The sequence below is a fragment of the Octopus bimaculoides genome, chromosome 3, assembly GCF_046866305.1.
Source record: "Octopus bimaculoides isolate indiv1 chromosome 3, ASM4686630v1, whole genome shotgun sequence".
Taxonomy (NCBI): Eukaryota; Metazoa; Mollusca; class Cephalopoda; order Octopoda; family Octopodidae; genus Octopus; species Octopus bimaculoides.
This window is the reverse complement of record NC_142930.1, coordinates 146,330,103-146,349,076: the sequence shown is the minus strand read 5'-3', so window position 1 is coordinate 146,349,076 and position 18,974 is coordinate 146,330,103. Positions and strand designations below refer to the sequence as shown.

General features: G+C 34.8%; 1 protein-coding gene across 3 annotated transcripts in view; it reads left to right on the top strand.

Moving 5' to 3' along the window:
* LOC106877836 (uncharacterized) overlaps positions 1–18,974 on the top strand; it is a 205,274-nt gene that overhangs the window by 159,376 nt on the left and 26,924 nt on the right. For all 3 annotated transcript variants that reach the window (XM_014926867.3, XM_014926868.3, XM_089349771.1), the window contains one exon: positions 10,800–12,363. In XM_014926867.3, coding sequence (XP_014782353.1) covers positions 10,800–12,363 — 1,564 coding nt within the window. The remainder of the gene's footprint in view (positions 1–10,799; positions 12,364–18,974) is intronic.

Here is an 18,974-nt window from a genome sequence, read left to right as displayed (position 1 = left end):
TTTTTTTTTTTTATGTGATAAAGGTATGTCCTTTAAAGATGTGTAAAAGAATAAATATATATATGTGTGTGTTGATATATATCAGTTACATTAATACGTATGTCTCAAAGGTTCTTTATTTTCTATAACACAGGACATACTACAAGACATTCGTTTCATCTATTACTCTAAGGATTTTGCTAATTCACTGATACCCAGAGTTTTAATGCTGCCAAGATCAACTTTGCTTGTTGTTCTTTTGTGTGGTTAGTACAAAAAGTAATAATCCAGGGTGTCAGATGGGTGGAACTGTAAAAGAAATCGGACTTGGATACCTTGCAGTATTTGTTCCAGTTCTTTGCATTTCAAGTTCAAATCTTGCCTTGGCTTACTTGGGTGGTAGAATTAATCAGTCACTCCGTTTAACACCTCCAACTGGCAGTGCCTTTAATAAAAACCAGCCTGTTGCAAACATTTAAGTTAGGTCTTTAGTTTGAGGATAATCGGTTCCTTCCCAACCAGTTTTGGAGTCTCTGTAGTAAAGTGTCATGGGTATTACCTCCCATCCATCCATCTTCTTTGTCCATTATTCCGAGAAGGGTTGTGGGGATAAAATCCTCAGGTATCTCCTCCGTAGGGTCCTTCCCAAACATGGTCAACCAGTCTCATTCTTAATCTATCCCTAGGTCTCCTGCTGATTGGCTCAGTTTGAAGAATCCTATCTTGTGATCCTTTCCTTAGACATTCTAATCACATACTTCCATAGTACCAGGGATGTGGTATCTCGATGCAGTGCAGAGAAGTGGTGGTTTGACCTGGAGAGACTTCCTGTTCTCTGAGCTATGCATTCTGACAAGTAACGTTACTCCACATTTCCTTCAGAGAAACCCCATTTTGGCCACTTGTAATCGCAATAAAAGATTAAAACAACACCACAGCCCTCACGCTCCAGGAAATAGGCTATACTCAGTCTAAAAAAATACAATATTAAAAGTAGTTAAACAGCAGATACTTTTACAATGATTGTGAAGGTATATTAAAACTGAGCAGAAATGCATACAAAGAAAAATAACATGCTTGAATCGTAATTCATGCTTAGGCAATATTTCAGTATACCGCATTAATAAAAAGGGTTTGAATAAAAATGTTTAAAAAATATATGCATGCAGTCATGTTTACACAAGTCAATTAAAATAGTCATGTGCTGTGTAAATAGTATTACTAATGTACGTGACCTTGCAGAAAAAGATAATGGTGGTTGGTGTTCCGTTAAGCTAAAGTGTGCCTCGTAGTGAGACTAACTGAATGTGTAGTAGTAATTTGCTCTGTTCTGTTGAGGCAAACCCAAGAGCTAATTGCTAGGTAAGAGGAAACTTTTGCCATCACTGTTTTTGTTTTAATAAATTATTTAGAATTTTTTTTTTTATTAATATACAATCAAGATTTTCCTTTGCATCGCACACTCTTTATCTTGAATATTAAATATAACTCAGATAGAGAAACCTAGTAAAACAATTTTACTCATTTATTACATGACATGGATCATTTTTTTAAATTTTATTTTATCCATTATTGATTTTAGTTGTCGTTGTAGTACCATCTTCAAAGATTTTTAGTTGATCATATCAACTCTAGTGCTTATTTCAATTTGGTACTCCTTTTCTGCATCCCAATGTGGCCATTTCCTCAACTTCAATAAGGTCCTGCCTTTTTTCCTGCTTTTGTCTTTGCCCCTTAATTCTATGGTTTGCTTCCAAATATGAAATTTATTTTGTAAATGTTTGATAGTTTCAGCTATGAGGAGTACATCTTTGGTAAACATGAGTCACAAGGAACAACCAGTCTTAAACTCTTCTATTATGGTCCAGAGGACTGTAATATAATATGTGTGCATGCACGCACGCACGCGCGCACACACACACAACATGAAGTTTCAATTAACCTAATATATACATATGTGATAAATTTGACTCTACTGAAAGTATTATTCTTTCTTCAGTAAATGTTTGTTGCTTTTTATAATTTGAAAAGTTTAACATTAACACTTGTATAGGTGCAACATTATATAACACATTGATGAGGTAAACAACAACAAAAAAACAGTGTATTAGGTAGATGCTCAGCAGATGATGAAAACAAAAAAAATGAAATAAATTACTAAGTTTTGAGTATTTACTCTTTTTCTGAAAGGACAAGCAAGGAGAGAAAAAACAGAAGGACAAAAAAAAGAAACTAAGATGCAACCATATGGAACTGCAGAAGCTTTTGATGATATATACATATATATATATATATATATATATATATATATATATATGTATAAAACTTCTGCTCAGTTTCTGGCTACCAAATTTCACTCATAAACTATTACCAATTCTGAGTCTTCCTTATATATATATGTAGTAGAAGACAATTGCCCATATGTGCTGAATGGTGAGATTAAATTAAAAACCATACAGTCTTATCCACACTTATTTGTCTACTCTTTTACTTGTTTCAGTCATCTGACTGCGGCCATGCTGGAGCACTGCCTTTAGTCGAGCAAATCGACCCAGGACTTATTCTTTGGATGCCTAGTACTTATTCTATCAGTTGTCAAGCGATGTTGGGGGGACAAATACGACACACAAACACATATATACATATATACGACGGGCTTCTTTCAGTTACCATCTACCAAATCCACTCACAAGGCTTTGGTCGGCCCGAGGCCATAGTAGAAGACACTTGCCCAAGGTGTCACGCAGTGGGAATGAACCCGGAACCATGTGGTTGCTAAGCAAGCTACTTACCACACAGCCACTCTTGCTATTCTTCAAAAATGCTGAAGAGGTTTTCAAAAAAATCTATTTAGTATTTCTTTTACTGGATATTCAACTATATTATGAAGTTATTTATTTGCATTTACTTTCATGTGTTGAGGAAAGAGTATAAAAAAATCTACCAAATAATACTAGGCAAGGGATGGGTGTTGTTTTTTTCTTTTTCATTCTTTCAAATTTCTTTTTCATTTTTCATTTATGGTAATGTTAGTTTCTCCACCATCCCCCCACAACCTTGTCTTTGTTAACTAAAGTGTCGTTAAAGTCTTATCTATGTGCTTGTTCATGCATGTGTACGTGTGTGCACACATGAGTGAGCATTTTAACTGTTAGGCAACATTTCATTGGCTTTCATATTCCCCTGTTGGAAAATTAAATTTAAAATTTAACTGTAGATTATTCACACCCACTTGCAACTTCATTTCAAAATGTTCATAATTTAAACAAACATGTACGCAAAATAATTTTTATTCATGCTCTCTCTCTCTTTCTCTCTCTCTCTCTCTCTCATACCACCATCATTATCATCTATTGTCCGGTTTCCATGCTGGCATGAGGTGAATGGTTTGATAGGAGCTGGCTAGGTAGGAGATAGCATCAGGCTTCACTGTCTGTTTTGGCATGGTTTTTACAGCTGGATGCTCTTCCTAACACCAACCATCTTATACATACACACACACACACACACACTTTTTTTTTCTTTTGTTTCAGTCATTGGACTGCATCCATGTTAAGGCACCAGCTAGATCAACCCCTGTACTTGTTTTTAAGTTTGGCCCTTAAAACCCTTTAGCATTCAGACAAAATATCTTCTTTTTGGCACAATACAAAGAAGTATGACTTAATACTTGTCTGATGAAGTGCAAGTCCATTATATTCAACCACACACTTTTCTATTATCTTTTACTCTTTTCAATCATTGGACTGCAATTATGCTGAAGCTCCACCTTTGAAGGCTTAGTTGAACTAAATGTCCCCATTATTTTGTTAAGCCTTCTTGGAGCAGGCTGTGTGTTGTATTCTTGAGCAAAACACTTTTTTCCATGTTGCTCCAGTTCACACAGCTGTAGAAATATGTTGTGACATCACTGGTGCCAGCCTTTCCCTTGGATAACATCAGTGGTGTGTAGAAGGGAGACTGGTATGCATGGGCAACTGCTGGTCTTCCATAAACAACCTTGCCTGGACTTGTGCCTCAGAGGGGAACTTTCTAGGTGCAATCCCATGGTCATTCATAACCAGAGGGGGTTTTTACCCTCATTTAAGCTTAGTACTTATTCTACTGTTTTCTTTGGCCAAACTGCTAAGTTACAAGGATGTAAACAAACCAATACTGGTTGTCAAGCGGTGGGTGAGGGACAAACCCAAATACAAAGACACATGCACATTTGCACAACAAGCTTCCACACATTTTCTATCTGCCAAATTCACTCCTAAAGCTTTGGTCAGCCTGGGACTATAGTAAAAGATACTTGCCCAAGGTACCACGCAGTGGGACTGAACCTGAAACCACATGGTTGGGAAGTGAACTTCTTGACCACATAGCCATAGCAAGTCTTTGAATCCACAATGGGAGCTGATGTGTGGATAATAGAAATAAGAAGCTAATAAATACCCACCCTATCTCCTTTTTCTTCTTCCTCCTCCATTATTACCACTCTGAGAAACTATAGGACTTGCTTTGTATGCTAAGTAACTAATAAAATGGTTAGTCGACATTAGTAATTATCAAGTTCAGTGGCATACATCCTTAAATGATTGTTGATGACCGAATTCTTTTTCCTGCCCATCATTTATGGACTTGTCTTTGCAGAACTGTGTGTGTATTTGTGGGGTTTTTGTCTTGTTTCGTTTATTTTCATAACAGTCTTTCTTCGGTTATCAAGTGCAAATCGTTATCTGGATTCTCCATCTCTGTGGACTCTTTCTGGTTTATATACAGATAAAAGATAAAAACTGTTCCAATGGATACACTTAGGCCTTCCTTAGTATACATGCAGTTTTAATGTGTGCATATGTTGATGCACATCAACGCTCACAATAAATACACATACATATGCAATCAACTAATCAATCAAAAAAATCAATATAGGATGGGTTTCAATGGACATTTTTTTTTCCTTTCTATACAGGTTACTTTGTATTTGTTTTATTGCTGTTTTGTTATTGTTGCTGTTTCTTTTGTTTCATTGGACAGTTTGCTTAAGGGCCTTTATTTGTCTTTCCCCACCCATCCAATCTGTGATACAAAATTTTTCTCATACCCTTCAGGAGAGTGTTCATTGCATTTTGTATACACTTCATTTAAGAGCTGATATACAGATATTCATGTATCTGTATGTGTATATGTGTTCCTATATCTAGTTAATAATCTGTTGGTGATCCCAAGCTAACTATATTGATAGTAAATATTAATTTGATAGTTATTGTATCTAAGAAACACAACACTGATTTGCATCATCTTTCTCCAGATTTCCATAGAAAATCAGTACTCTGATTGAACAGACTTAAGATCAAAATTATTACAGCCATGACTATCCATTTTGTTTTTATACATAGAATGTTATCCTGTGGGTTCCTCCTGTCTCAAGACAGTAAGAAATGATTCAAGGGTAATATAGCTGCTATTTCTAGTAAACCAGGCGACCACATAGAGGATCATGCATTGGCTTGTGCTGATGATTTTAATGTATATTGTGGTGGCTACATTTTAAAATAATTGCTTGGTTAAATAAAAGAATAATATTTCCATGAACTTTAGAAAAGTTAAGTCGGAATGCATAAGGACTTTATAGTCACTTTTGTAGATTTTACATTCTCATCTATTGATAGATATACCATTATGTCTCTGGACAGGGCTCTAAATTTGATATATTTTCAGGTAACTCTTGTTGCATAGATTGAGACTTAAAATGCACTAGATTCTTATCTTTGCAATAAATATTTTTAACAGGTATATCTTTTGCAAAGAGCACCAAAAACAAAAAAAAAAAAGCTAACTAAAAATAATATGAATTTTGAACTTGGAACCTTTAGATCAATAGATCATTTATAAAGTCATTTAGCAATTTTGCCCTCGTTACTTATAATATTTATTCAATTTGTCACATTATTGACTTCCGCAGTTTGTAACTGCTAACATTGACACTGTGCTACTAGCAAGTAATTGGTATTGTCTTGCATTAACAGAAGTCATGCCAACTAGTGCAAAGAAAGTGCTTTAAAAATAAATAACTCTAGTGGCAACAGCAACTACAACGTAAATACAAACCATCATTACTACTACTACTACTAATACTATTGTATATATTTTACATATATCTTTTTTTAAAGTGGGTCAGTTGGTCTATTGAGGACCATGTTTAATTAAAAACAAAAGACAAATATCACACATGTACAAATGTTGACATTAAAAAAGATTGGGTTGGTTTTTTTTTTTTTAATGACTCATAGTGGACACAGTAGAGTCCATGACCCATTTCAAGGCTTCCAAGACAAGCAGGAGGGAGGAGGTTGTCCTCAGACCAGAGACCTGGTCCTAAAGCTGGTATAGGGGACTTATCTACTTAAGCCCCTCATTTTCTGTAGAGAATAGGTCTTGATGACTTTTCTCCACTGTTCTGTCTCAGGGCTGTCATTTCTGCTCCTCTCCAGTTGGATCCCTACGTTTTTTCACTCTCAGTATTTTGCCATGTGTTTCCCTGAAGGAATGCCTTCCTCTCCCAGGTTTTGATGGTTTTAAATTGTCATTGATGCTTCTCTAACTTGGCCTTTTTTTTTTTTTTTCTAGTTAGGGGTGTTGGCCCTAGTTGTACCTATTTTTGTCTCTGGGAAGTGGTGGTCTATATTAATCTGGCCTCATTCATTTGACCTGTCATGCATGGAAGCCCCTATCAGGAGCTTGCACTTTGCTGGCCTAACTCTGAGCATCATTGAGGCAGATTAATCATCACACTGCAACATGACTGGACCTTGTGGTTGGTACTGGGTGGATCCTGCTAAAGACAACCAAAAGCCTGGTGGTGGAGGCAGTGCCCCCACCCCAGTAACAGGTTAAACAGTATGATATTATTTGACACTTCTGAGCAATTGTTGTAATGTTGTAATGTATGATTCACTAAGCCCCAGGGAGGTTTTTAAGAGTTAGTGCTTTGCTCTGTTTCATGCATGAAAAATAATTTCCACCTGGAATCATTCTATCACATGCAGTTGTTTAGCTCCAGGTTTGTCCACATTGAGAAGAACTATAATCAAAGGCTGTGATCAGCACATGTTTGTTTAATGTATAATGTATTCAGTGCTACATTCTTTAATGCATGTCTTTTTCCCAGGGTGTAATTCAAAGGAGATTTGGTCGCCATTTCTATGATTATGTAGATGTTCACCATTTCTTTGGTTTCCTTACCATAAGTAACATTCCCAGGTGATCTGGTACCTCTATTGCTGATAGTTAAGTCATGTTGACACAAGGTAGAATAAAGTGTTCTGATGTGAAGCAGAAGAAATGTATGCAGCAGATTTAGTCACACTAGAGCATTATACAAAATGTTTTGTAGTATTTGTTCCAGCTCTTTACATTCTGGGTTCAAATCTTGCCAAGTTCAACTCTGCCTTTCATTTTTCCAAGGTTGATACAATCCTTACCTCAAATTTCTGGCTTTGTGCCTATTATGTCAGAAATCATTATTATTACCATCTGGAAGTATTTGTATGAGGGCATTCATATTTAACCCCATATCTGACCAAAATATTCGACCTGTTTTATGTTCAAACTGACTAGATCTGGGCTTTCTCTCACCTACCCTACAACGTCATTGTTAAAATAGACAATCACATCACTGAAATATCAAAGCTACAAGAAATTGCATGATTAATTCAAAAGAATGTTAATAAATAAGTATTACGTTTGACAGAAATCTGAATACTACAGGATTATATTAAAATCTTGATCAAAATCTCATGCGATAAACAATATGGTGTTGCTCAACATCAGCCATAATACATAGATAAATTTTGTATATAGAATTATAAGCCTTCATGTTGACTATAGAAAATAGTGTAATATTAGGGCATATAAGCACCTGTAATGGAAAAAAAAAACAGGCATTGTACTAATAGGTTTTAGCAGTTATATTATCAAAAGCTTCATAGATCCTGATTAGATTGAAAATTAATTATAACATGGACACAGTCTATTTGTAAGTAATGTAGTCTCAAAAAGGACAAAATGTAAGATAAATATTTCTTTGTAGTTTTTGAAAAATTAAGAATTCAGGTGATATATTTCATGCATTGTTTGTCATTGAACTGGAATGACCATAAACTGTTGTGTGTACACAGTGTTGTTACATCTTGATTATTTTACTGGCTATGACTAATATAGCAAACTATAATTAGTTTGGCTAAAATAGATTGCTGTTTCACTCACTTTGTTTCAGTTATATGCTTTTATTTTCTTTGTGTTTAGTTTCTTATTATCTGCCCTCCTCCAGTTCCTCTTCCGGCTGAAACTAATATTTATGTTGATTAATTTCATAATAAATACTGTGTGTGTGTGTGTACATACATTTCTGTGTGTGTGTGCTGTGTACATGGTTAGCTGTGTGTGCGTGTCTCTTCAGAACTCCAACATTAAATCAAACCTCTCTTGGTCAGTATTATATTTATATTTGTATGTTTATTGTATACATCTTTCACAACTTATTCTTAAAAGGTTGTGGAAGATGTAGAGCAGAATATTTGACTCTGCATTTCATTTGCCAATATGCATAAAGATATTCTCCTTTATTTCGATGTTATTATACCACTGTTTTATTTCAAACTACTATTTCACCTTCTACAAATTATAGTAGCTATTTATAATGCACTTGACATAAGACACATCTCTATTTCTAAACTCAGAGGTATTCAGCCAAGTCCTATCTTTTTCATTACCACTATAAGATATCATTATCAATCTTGATATAGTTTTCACTATCACATTCCAGAAAGTAGATAGTTCATTTTTTAAAATAATTATTACCTGTAACTTTTAGACACTGTTGATATGTTTAACTCTTTTGATATCAACATACCTGAGACTGCCCATTGGTTCTATTGTACAATATTCCTGTTTTAACCCTTTCATAATCACATTTCTGCTGAAATATACTGCCTTTGTGTCAATTAATTTTTAAAATAATTTATAAAAATACGTCTTTGTTAAAGCTAGTATTTGGAACATAAATTAACATGAAATTTTGCTAAGTTTTAATCTAGAACAGGAAGTTTTGTATCATGAATTATTTTACTAAATTCTTCATTATTTAAAAAAATTAATTGAAGCATGGGTAGTGTACTTCTGTAGAAATATGTTAATGGAAGGATTAATATAGTGTAACAGTTTTATCAGGTAAACTCGTTTAGCTTCTGAGTGTTTCCTGATCAAACAGACCTGTGCTCAGAGGTATTCCAGTCATACCTACATTAAGTGCTCAAAACCCTTCTGATGGTATTTCTTTTGGATCTATTTTAAAACGGGGGCGCCAGTTTTCATTTATGTTTTATGTAGTGTTTTTGGTAGGGAAAGACTTTCAAACTTCGTATACTTATCTATTTTGTGTTATAGAACAGAAAAATATTTTTGTATTCGAATTTATTTCATGTAAAAAATTGTCTTATTTCGATAATTTCTACTAATCACTGACGTCTATTCAGTTGAAAACAGTTAGCGCTATAACGGTGTATATCGTATTAATCCCCTAACCCTAACCCTAACTAGACTGTTAACCGTAACCCTAACCCTAACTCTAGAATCCGAACTCTAAAATTGTTACACACATAGATACTCACAGCGTAATTTATTATATAAACAATATATGCGTATAAATTACGATTAAACCGGATGAAATATGTCACAGGGAATAACATTTTTATGACTGCCCAGCAGTAACTCTATTGAGCTGAATAGACGTCAGTGATTGGTTGAAATTACAGAAATACGACAACTTTAACATGGAATAACTTGCGAATTCCTTTTTGTTAAGAAGACTAAGAGTAAAAGATGTTTTATATGACACATTCTACCAGTGTCCCAAGTTTCAAAGTGTTTCGTTAAGAAAATACTGGCGCCCCCGTTTTAAAATAGATCCTTTCTTTTTCCTAAGAGGAAAACCTTCTGTAAAAGCTCTACAGGACGTTCATTTTCAATCTCCTTCAACCATTTGTTGGTTGTTATTATCATCATCATCATTATTATTATTATTTAGATTTGGTTTCACAGTACCTGCTCAACTGATGTATCAAATGAGAACTCATCTATAAAGCAGCTTTTTTTTTTTTTTTTTTTTTTACATCATAAGCTATTTACTGTGTACTCAATATCAGGTAGTGTAGATTAAGTTTTAATGGAGTACTAGTATAATAATTATAGAAATTGGGTTTGAATGTATATTTTGTTGTGTAACTTCAAAATGTTTTTTTTAAAATTATTCCATGTTCCATTTATCCTGTTTTATTTGTTTGTTTACTTAATGTTACATATATCTGTGGGTATAATGACTTGAATGAAATGACATGAAAAATAAAGCAACACACACACATATATATACATATACTCATGCATACATATATATTCTATGATATTTTCTCAGGGTGTGGATACATGTTTTTATAGATGTGTAGATAAATTATATATACTCACCATGTCACCATACATTGTGTCAACACCAGCTTATATAAAACTAATGGCCCTCTTGTACTGGTGTGTATATTTATATCTACATCTCTATTGAAAGCATGAAGCCATGACCAGAGGAATAATTTAGGAATTAGTGTATATTTATTTTGATATATGAGATAATTCTACTTTATACTATAGATTACTCTGAAATAGTAGTAGAAAATAATCTCAGCACTACAACAAATAAATAATTGCTCTCTATTTCTGTATTGAGTACTTATTTGTAAATTCAAATGTGCATATATGATTTATATTTATTTGTTATTTCTGTTTTTCAGAAACTGGAAAATACCAATCAGTTATCAGCCTTTTCTCCCATTAAATTCTGGGGCCAAACTCCTCTTAGGCCAGGAAACCTGTCCTCTAAAACACATTATGAATCCAGTGAGGAACATGTTCATGATGTAGGTGGTAGTAGTTTAAGTGACCAATGTGACGAATCTGACAACAAATTGCATACAAAGCTTGATAAAGCAACAGAAAAAAGCATGCCTGGAAAACCTAATGAAAACAACTCGGTGAGTCGATTCAGTGAAAAACAGACAAATGGCTTGGTCTATGGCAAACATGATGACTATATTTTGAGCATGAACAGAGAAAATATATTTTTGGAAAAAGCACAACTTTATCAAGACAATACTAACCCATTCAAAAAACTGGAAGACCATAACAATGTTGGCAAGAATATACTTTCAAACTCTCCACTACAGACTCAAAAGTTCTACAGTATTAAAAATCCGTCCAAAGTTGGAAATATTAACTCTTCAAATCAGCATTTTTATCAAATGGTCACTCTTGACACTGATTGGTCTACAGATTCGACCCATGATGATAATATACCAAAATTTTCCAACTACAGTTTCAACAAGACCACTGATTCTGGTGTTATTGCTGATATTAGCAACAATAATATACAGACTCCAAGTTGTAACTTTAGTGAAAATATTGATAAACCTTTACAGATTGAAACAATCACTTCTACAGCTGATAAAATATGTTTCACTCCAGAGAAAAACAGCATGGAACAATCATCAGGGAAAGAGTTATCAACAACATCTGACTCAGGGACTGACAAGTCCCCAGACATGTCTATAGCGACCACAACAACAGCATCAGAGAGTTGCAGCTCCTCACAAAAATCTAAAAGAAAGATAAAAAAAGGCCACAAACCTGCTTTCTCCAGCTGCTCTTCTTGGTCTGGCGGAGATGCAGAAAATGCTGTTGAAAGTTCTTGTGATGCAAGTGGAGAAGAAAGTGGAGACAGTGATGGCTCAGATGAGTTTTCTACTGCCAGTGAAGACAGCCAGCATATCCTATATGAACGGGCCATGCATCCACAATCTCTTTGTAATGATAAAGTAGATTCTGCCAAAGTAGCAGAGCATTCATCGCTCCCTATTCAAAGAGAGGGAAGACGAAATAAAGAGAGGCCTTGGAGTGTTATTGAGCTTTATGAACAAAGCAATGGTCTTGACTTGAAACCATTTTTCATATCTGAAAGCGCTCTTGACCAGTTACGTTCCCAGGAGGTATCAACTCCAACTAAAAATAATCAATCCTTTGATTATGCATCTGCTACATTTCCTAGATTAAAGAGGAAAGAAAATATTTTGAAATCCCTTCATGCAACGTCAGATGACACCCTGTCTCATCCAGGTGTGAAACGTAAACTTGAAAATGACTTTCCAAAACTCTGCCAAATTCTGAGCAGCTTATCTCAAGAAAGCTTACTGAGACAAAGTTATCGTTCTGAGAGCGAATCTGAGACAAAAGAACTTGCACGCCAACTACAAAACACAACCGTTTGTTCGGGTACAAGCGATACAGAATCTGAAAGTGGAGGTAAGTTATTTTCAATGTTTCTATTTATAATTTAATTGTAATAATAATGAGCTCGGGTGCCTTACCATTTGGAAAAGGGTAAAAGAAGTAATAGAAATAGCAATAAGTCAAATGAAGAAAGACAACATTGGTGGCCCAGGATAAAACACAAAACAGAAAAGTAAACAATGAAAGAGCCAAAGAGGGTAAAGAATGCATAAGCATGCCAGGAGTAGTATTAAAAGTTACCAATTCCTCAAGCCAATGCTAGAATGCTAAAACAAAAAGTTATAAATTTAAGTGAAAAATAATAGTGTTTATACTCTCATTTTTACTTATATATTATTTTTATCAATTATTTTAGTTTTAATGGCTTTGCAAATGTTTATATTAGGTGTTGCAATATCTGTTTTATATTTGAATGTTCTTCCAGTTATTAACTCCAGGTCAGCCCTATTTCTGCAGCCTTATGAGCAATGGTCACACCATTCTCTTTTCAGGCATTGTGTTTCTCAGATTATCATATATATCAGCGTACAGGATGGAGTGTTGAACTTCAAAAAAATCACCCCAAAACTAGAGGTTGTCTTACATACCCCATATAAAATCTGAACCTTAAGTTACTGTGGTTTAGAATAGCACCAACGTCAATGGAGAACAGTGTGAAGGACTCACATAGACCCTATGATTCTACAGTGCAGCATTTTCTACTGATACTTGCACATACCACAGCCGCAGGAGTGGCTGTGTGGTAAGTAGCTTGCTTACCAACCACATGGTTCCGAGTTCAGTCCCACTGCGTGGCACTTTGGACAAGTGTCTTCTACTATAGCCTCGGGCCGACCAAAGCCTTGTGAGTGGATTTGGTAGACGGAAACTGAAAGCCTGTCGTATATAAGTATATACATATATATATGTGTGTGTGTGTCTGTGTTTGTCCCCCCAACATCGCTTGACAACCGATGCTGGTGTGTTTAGGTCCCCGTAACTTAGTGGTTCGGCAAAAAGAGACCGATAGAATAAGTACTAGGCTTATAAAGAATAAGTCCTGGGGTCGATTTGCTCGACTAAAGGTGGTGCTCCAGCATGGCCGCAGTCAAATGACTGAAACCAGTAAAAAAGTAAAGAGTATACTGATGGAGAACACCATAAAACACTCACATCATAGCTCCAATGGTTCTACAACTCAGTATTTTCTACTGATACTTACATGTCTGTTTGAGAAGCTGTATTAATTATATTAACAGCACAGCAAACTTAGCAGACAGACACCAGTCGCCATCTGCAACAACTGACAAACAGAAAATGTAAACAATCAGCCTGTTCATCCAGGTCCCAGGGTCCATTCTGTTTACACTGCCTTGTTAGAGTGCTCTCTCATACAGGTAAATGGTGTTATTATGGTATACTTGACACCATGCTAGTTCTTGTAAAATAACCAACGCCTAAGTGATGTCATTACAGTAGTGCTTACACCAACCAGATCCATTTGATGTGTATTATAGTAGGTAATTTACAATATTTGGCCACTTTTTGAAAATGACTGGATAAATTTTAAACAACCAAGACTGCAGAATTGCTGCATACGAAGTTTACTGATTGAAACTTAGTTAAAATGCTATTGAAACACAAAAGCAGAGGCTTCAAGGGCCACTGGAGAAGCTACAGCTCATCCAACTCCTTTACATATGAGCCTTGCACCTTCAGTGCTTAAGATATTTTCCACAAAAACTTGGGGTAGTCTTATACAGCAAGTATAGCTCAAAATCCACTTTTTAAATGGAAATCCTGGGAGTCATCTTGTACACCCAATCGTATTAGATACTGGCATATATGATATGTTATTCAAACTGACCCACAGTTTTCAATTTGGGTAGGTATCATTTAAGGGAGATTTGGCTGCTAATTCTAACAGATTGAATAACCTCTTAAGGCTTCTGCATTGCCTCATTTGTATACTAGTGTTCACTGTTATTTCCTGGATTTTCTCTCCCTCTCAGGATTATTTTTTATCCTAAGGCAATAAGAAGTAGGCATAAATGGTAAGGAAGGGGGATTTATTTAGTTACTTTACAGGTTTTTAGCTTGGTGTGTCCTGTTAGAGACTTTATAACTTGTTGAGCTTAATAAAATAATTATCAACATTATGCTACATTTGGCCAACCAGCTACCCATAAACTCTTTACAAATGGTGTTGAATGAGGAGGAGAAGGGGCTGCTATGAAAGAAATCTACTGTTTCTCTGATCCTATTGTTTTAATAACACCAAACATTAATATCCCCTCCTCATTCTAGCTTTGTATGTTAGGCAATGTTTTTAACCATTTTGTGACCATGTTCATAATGAAATTCATCATCCACAAATTTCAATTATCTTTTAATCGTTTTGATACTAACCCGTCCAAAACTGCCTTTGCTTCTGTTTTAACCTTTTAGCATTTAATCTGGCTAAAATATTCTCCAAAATCTTTTGTTCAAACTGACAATGTCATTCTAAAAATATACCAACACACCATTGAAATCTTAAAGCTACAAGTTAATCTTTGATTAATTCAAAACAATGTGAATAAATAAGCAATACATTTGACAAAGAAATCTGAAGGCTAAAGGGTTAAAATATTCAAAATTAAACTTCTCGTTAAAATTTCACATTAATCTATGTTCCAAACAACAGCTAAATAATAAAGTTATTTTACTGTATTCGTCATTATTTTCAAAATAAATTGAAAGATAAACACTGTACTTCAACAGGAATATGTTAACAAAAGGGTTAAATCAATTAACAATATGAAGATATTTAACAGAAAAAAAAACAATTTATTATTAAGTTGGCTTTTAGAATGACTTTAACAAGAAGTTCTTTCATAAAACTATGGTGGGAAGATTTAAACTTAATTTGAAAAACAGAATCAGAGGTAGTCAGTCTCTAGCAGGCTGGTATGAAAAGCTTTCAACTTTGTTGATCTTATATGACTATCAGTCGGGATTAAGTTCTTAGGGGCGGGAGGAAACCTATGTTAAAATTATTATTTTTGTAGTAATAGTAAAACTGTATGAGTTAGCTAGGGATGTACAGTGGTCAATGTAAAGTATAGTACATAGTAACATAGAAGGAAAGCATGTTCATCATCATCATCATAGTTAACATATTAATGTTAATTTTTTTCATACTAGGACAGGTTGGGCAGGTCTGCTATCCAGCCATTCTATACAATCCAGAATCCCAAGACGCAGTATAATTATTAATCACTACATTAATTATTACATTGTATTAAGTAACTAAACCTTTGCTCACACATTATTTCTTTGTTGTTCTGGTTGCAAAGCATGTGTATTCACACAACTTAGAGGTAATAGTGAATTACTAAGCTTAATAGGGTATCAATTTCAATCATGTACTTCTTACTATGTTAGCATAATTAATTTAGAAATTCAAGTTTGACAAAAGGCTAAATTTACTTTGGCAAGATTCAAATCCACAATTGATAGCTACCAGAAAAAGAAATAAATTATGCAACCCAAACTGACATTCCCCTGTTGCCTCGTTCATTGTCCTAACTTCAAATCCACAGGCGTTCAATTACATATTTATTCTGCATTTGTTTTCTTAACCATGAGCAATTCCTTTATTTCTGTTATCTACATATTCATAAGACTATGACTTAAAATATATTATTCATGGTGATGAACGACTGAAGGTAGCTTGAATTTGTTTCAAAAGACTCAAATAAGTAACATATAAGCTTAAACAAAAGATAATTTATTCTTTAAATCTTAGAATAGTTCAGTAAAATAGAAAATTGCAATACTTAGATGCTGACCTTAAAAAGTATTGCTCTTTGAATCATTTATGTTTCTTTGTTCATAGATTGTGCTTGGCCTCTAAAGAAAAATTAGGTTAGTTCTATGTAAGTCATTTATGTAAAATAGCAGTAGAACAAATCTTTCTCCAAATGATACTGTAAATGCTGAGAGTAGGGCATCACATTTTGTTGTGTAAAACAATATTCTGCCCCCCATCTCTCTCTTTATATATATATATATATATATATATATATATATATATATATCCCAGTGCCATGCCTGCAGGCATCAGCAATCATGGACCTCTATGCTGAAGTCTGAAGATATGTGAATTTTCTTCCAAAAGGTATCGCAGTAGTTTCCTGTAGCCTTCTGCTGGTCTTGTTTATAACTTACTCTGCTATCTCCTGCTCTCTCAAACTTACCCATGAGAATAGGGCATATTTAATACTTAGTGAGAGAGATTGTTTCACTTGACATCAGGACATGCCTACACACCAGTGAGCCTGTGTAACATATGTCTTCAGGTCAACCTTCCTCCAAGTTTTGCACACCTTAGCCACAAAATCATCTTGTGCTATTTGACCCATAACTAGAGCCCATACCATAGTGGATCTGAGAGTAGTGGTGACTAAAGGGTAACTCTATTCTCCCCCAAATTCTTGAACTCCTGATGTATTAGATAATAAAAATAGAACTCCTGATATAACTTTGATAGGTTTCAGCCAGTATAGCCCCAAGCCATGTCTAAAAAAAAAAACTGAAGCATGATATATTCGCCCATTACGCTCTGTAAAGTGGTTGACATTAGGAAGAGCATTCAGTCATTAAAACCATATCAAAACAGACAATTGGTGCCTCATGTAGTTCTCCAGCTGGTCAGTTCCTGTCAAACCATCCAACCCATGCCAACATAGAAAACGAACATTAAATGATGATGATGATGGGAAACTGGTTTGTAGAGATTGTACAGTCAACATAGTATTTTTATATTTTTTTATATTTAAAACATATCTGATTTTGAATTTTGCTAGAGTCACATTTTAGCCCTTAAAATCCATAAACTAGTGAACTGAACTCAAATCAATAAGAAAAGGAGATGACTAGTTAAGAAAACTGAACTTTGTTGGTTTCATTTAGCGTTCGTAAGTCTGTTTCATCTCTATTGAGCTACATTGTACAACATCAACAACAATCCTTCTGGTGCAGGATTTATTTTACCAACAAAATTACACAGGTATCTGTGTTCAATTCATGCCACCTATCTGATACATGCCAGTATGGGAAACTGGCGTAAAATGATGGCAGTGATGGTAATGATGATAATCCCACTCCTACATGCATGTTAGCATCCCATTCATATCTGCTTTGTGACTTCAACAAGTCTAGTTAATAATAGATTCACTGTTCACTTTTTAAACCACTCCTCATTTTTTCCTCCTCATAAAAATCCCTGGTTAAATACTATCATACGAACATACGATTTACACACGTCATTAAAACTGGTCATTGATGAAATTTAATTGCGACAAATTTTGATGTTCAGAGGGGAGGAGTGTATCAACATTACAGAACAGCTATTGTCTATGGTGTTTGCTTTCCAACTCTTCCTGTATAATTTGGAAACATTCAACTTCTGCAACAGGATAATGGTGATTACTTGTCATTGTTACTATAGCAACCACTAGCACTACTCCTTTATCACTTTCTCAGTTTAATATCATATTTAGTTGGAAATTTCACTGGTCATCTTCTCTACTGTTACGTTCATAAATAATACTGTTTCCTGGCTCTCAGAGAAGTAGCATTACAAGACTTGATTTAGCTTTATATTCCATTATTGTCCTTTCTTTTGTGTGTTTCGACAATGCCTGAAACAAAAGATATCACTGATGTATATTTCACATTTGGTAGGTTCATTTTAATGTTTCCATTTCACCTTTATTTTAGTTGTTAGTATTGTTTTGGTTTCATAGTCATCATAGCATTTAACATTTTCGTCTAATAATTTTCTTTTTCATGTCATTGTTGTATACTGAAGCCTGCCAAACAGGTGTAACACTTTCAGTAACTGCCCTATTCACACTGACATGAAACATGATTGTATGGTTTAAGCATTTTTGTCTGGTTGCATCAACATTACAAATATGGGAAAGAAATTCTTATCTCTATCTTTAGTCTTCATCATCATTACTCTGTTTGACATCTATTTTTCACGGTTTGATGTAGTAGATCAGTTTTTCTAATCTGGATGGTAACTCCCCCTTGGTGTGGGGAGTCCTGTGAGCTCACAGGAGGCCAGCCTATGTTAAGGTAGCACTATAGGAGGCATTAAGTGTTTAGAAGAGCTGTGTTTTTTTTTAGGATTTAAGTATTTAACCACCCTCCTTCACATTCACCTTCTTGTACTTTGAGAGTACATCCTGACACCTCATCACCATCATCATTTTCTCCTCTTTTCCAGCTGGGGTAGCCATGTATCTTCTCTACCGCAAGACACCTGTTCCTAACCCTCTGGCATACTCTTACTTCTCAACATAAACTACTTCCCTGAATTCCCCTCAAACAAGGGGTCATGTCTTGCAAGTTATTTGATGACTACACTCATGCTGATGACATATTAAAGGCACCCCGGTACTTTCTGTAAAGTACTTGGTATTAAGAAGGGCATCTGACTATAGAAACCATGTCAAAACAGATACTGGAACTCAACACAGTCCTGTGACCTGTCAGATTGTGTGAAAGCATCCAACTCGTGCCAACATGGAATACAGGCACTAAATAATGATGATGATTTTTTCAGGATTAGAATATGAGTTAGACCTTAT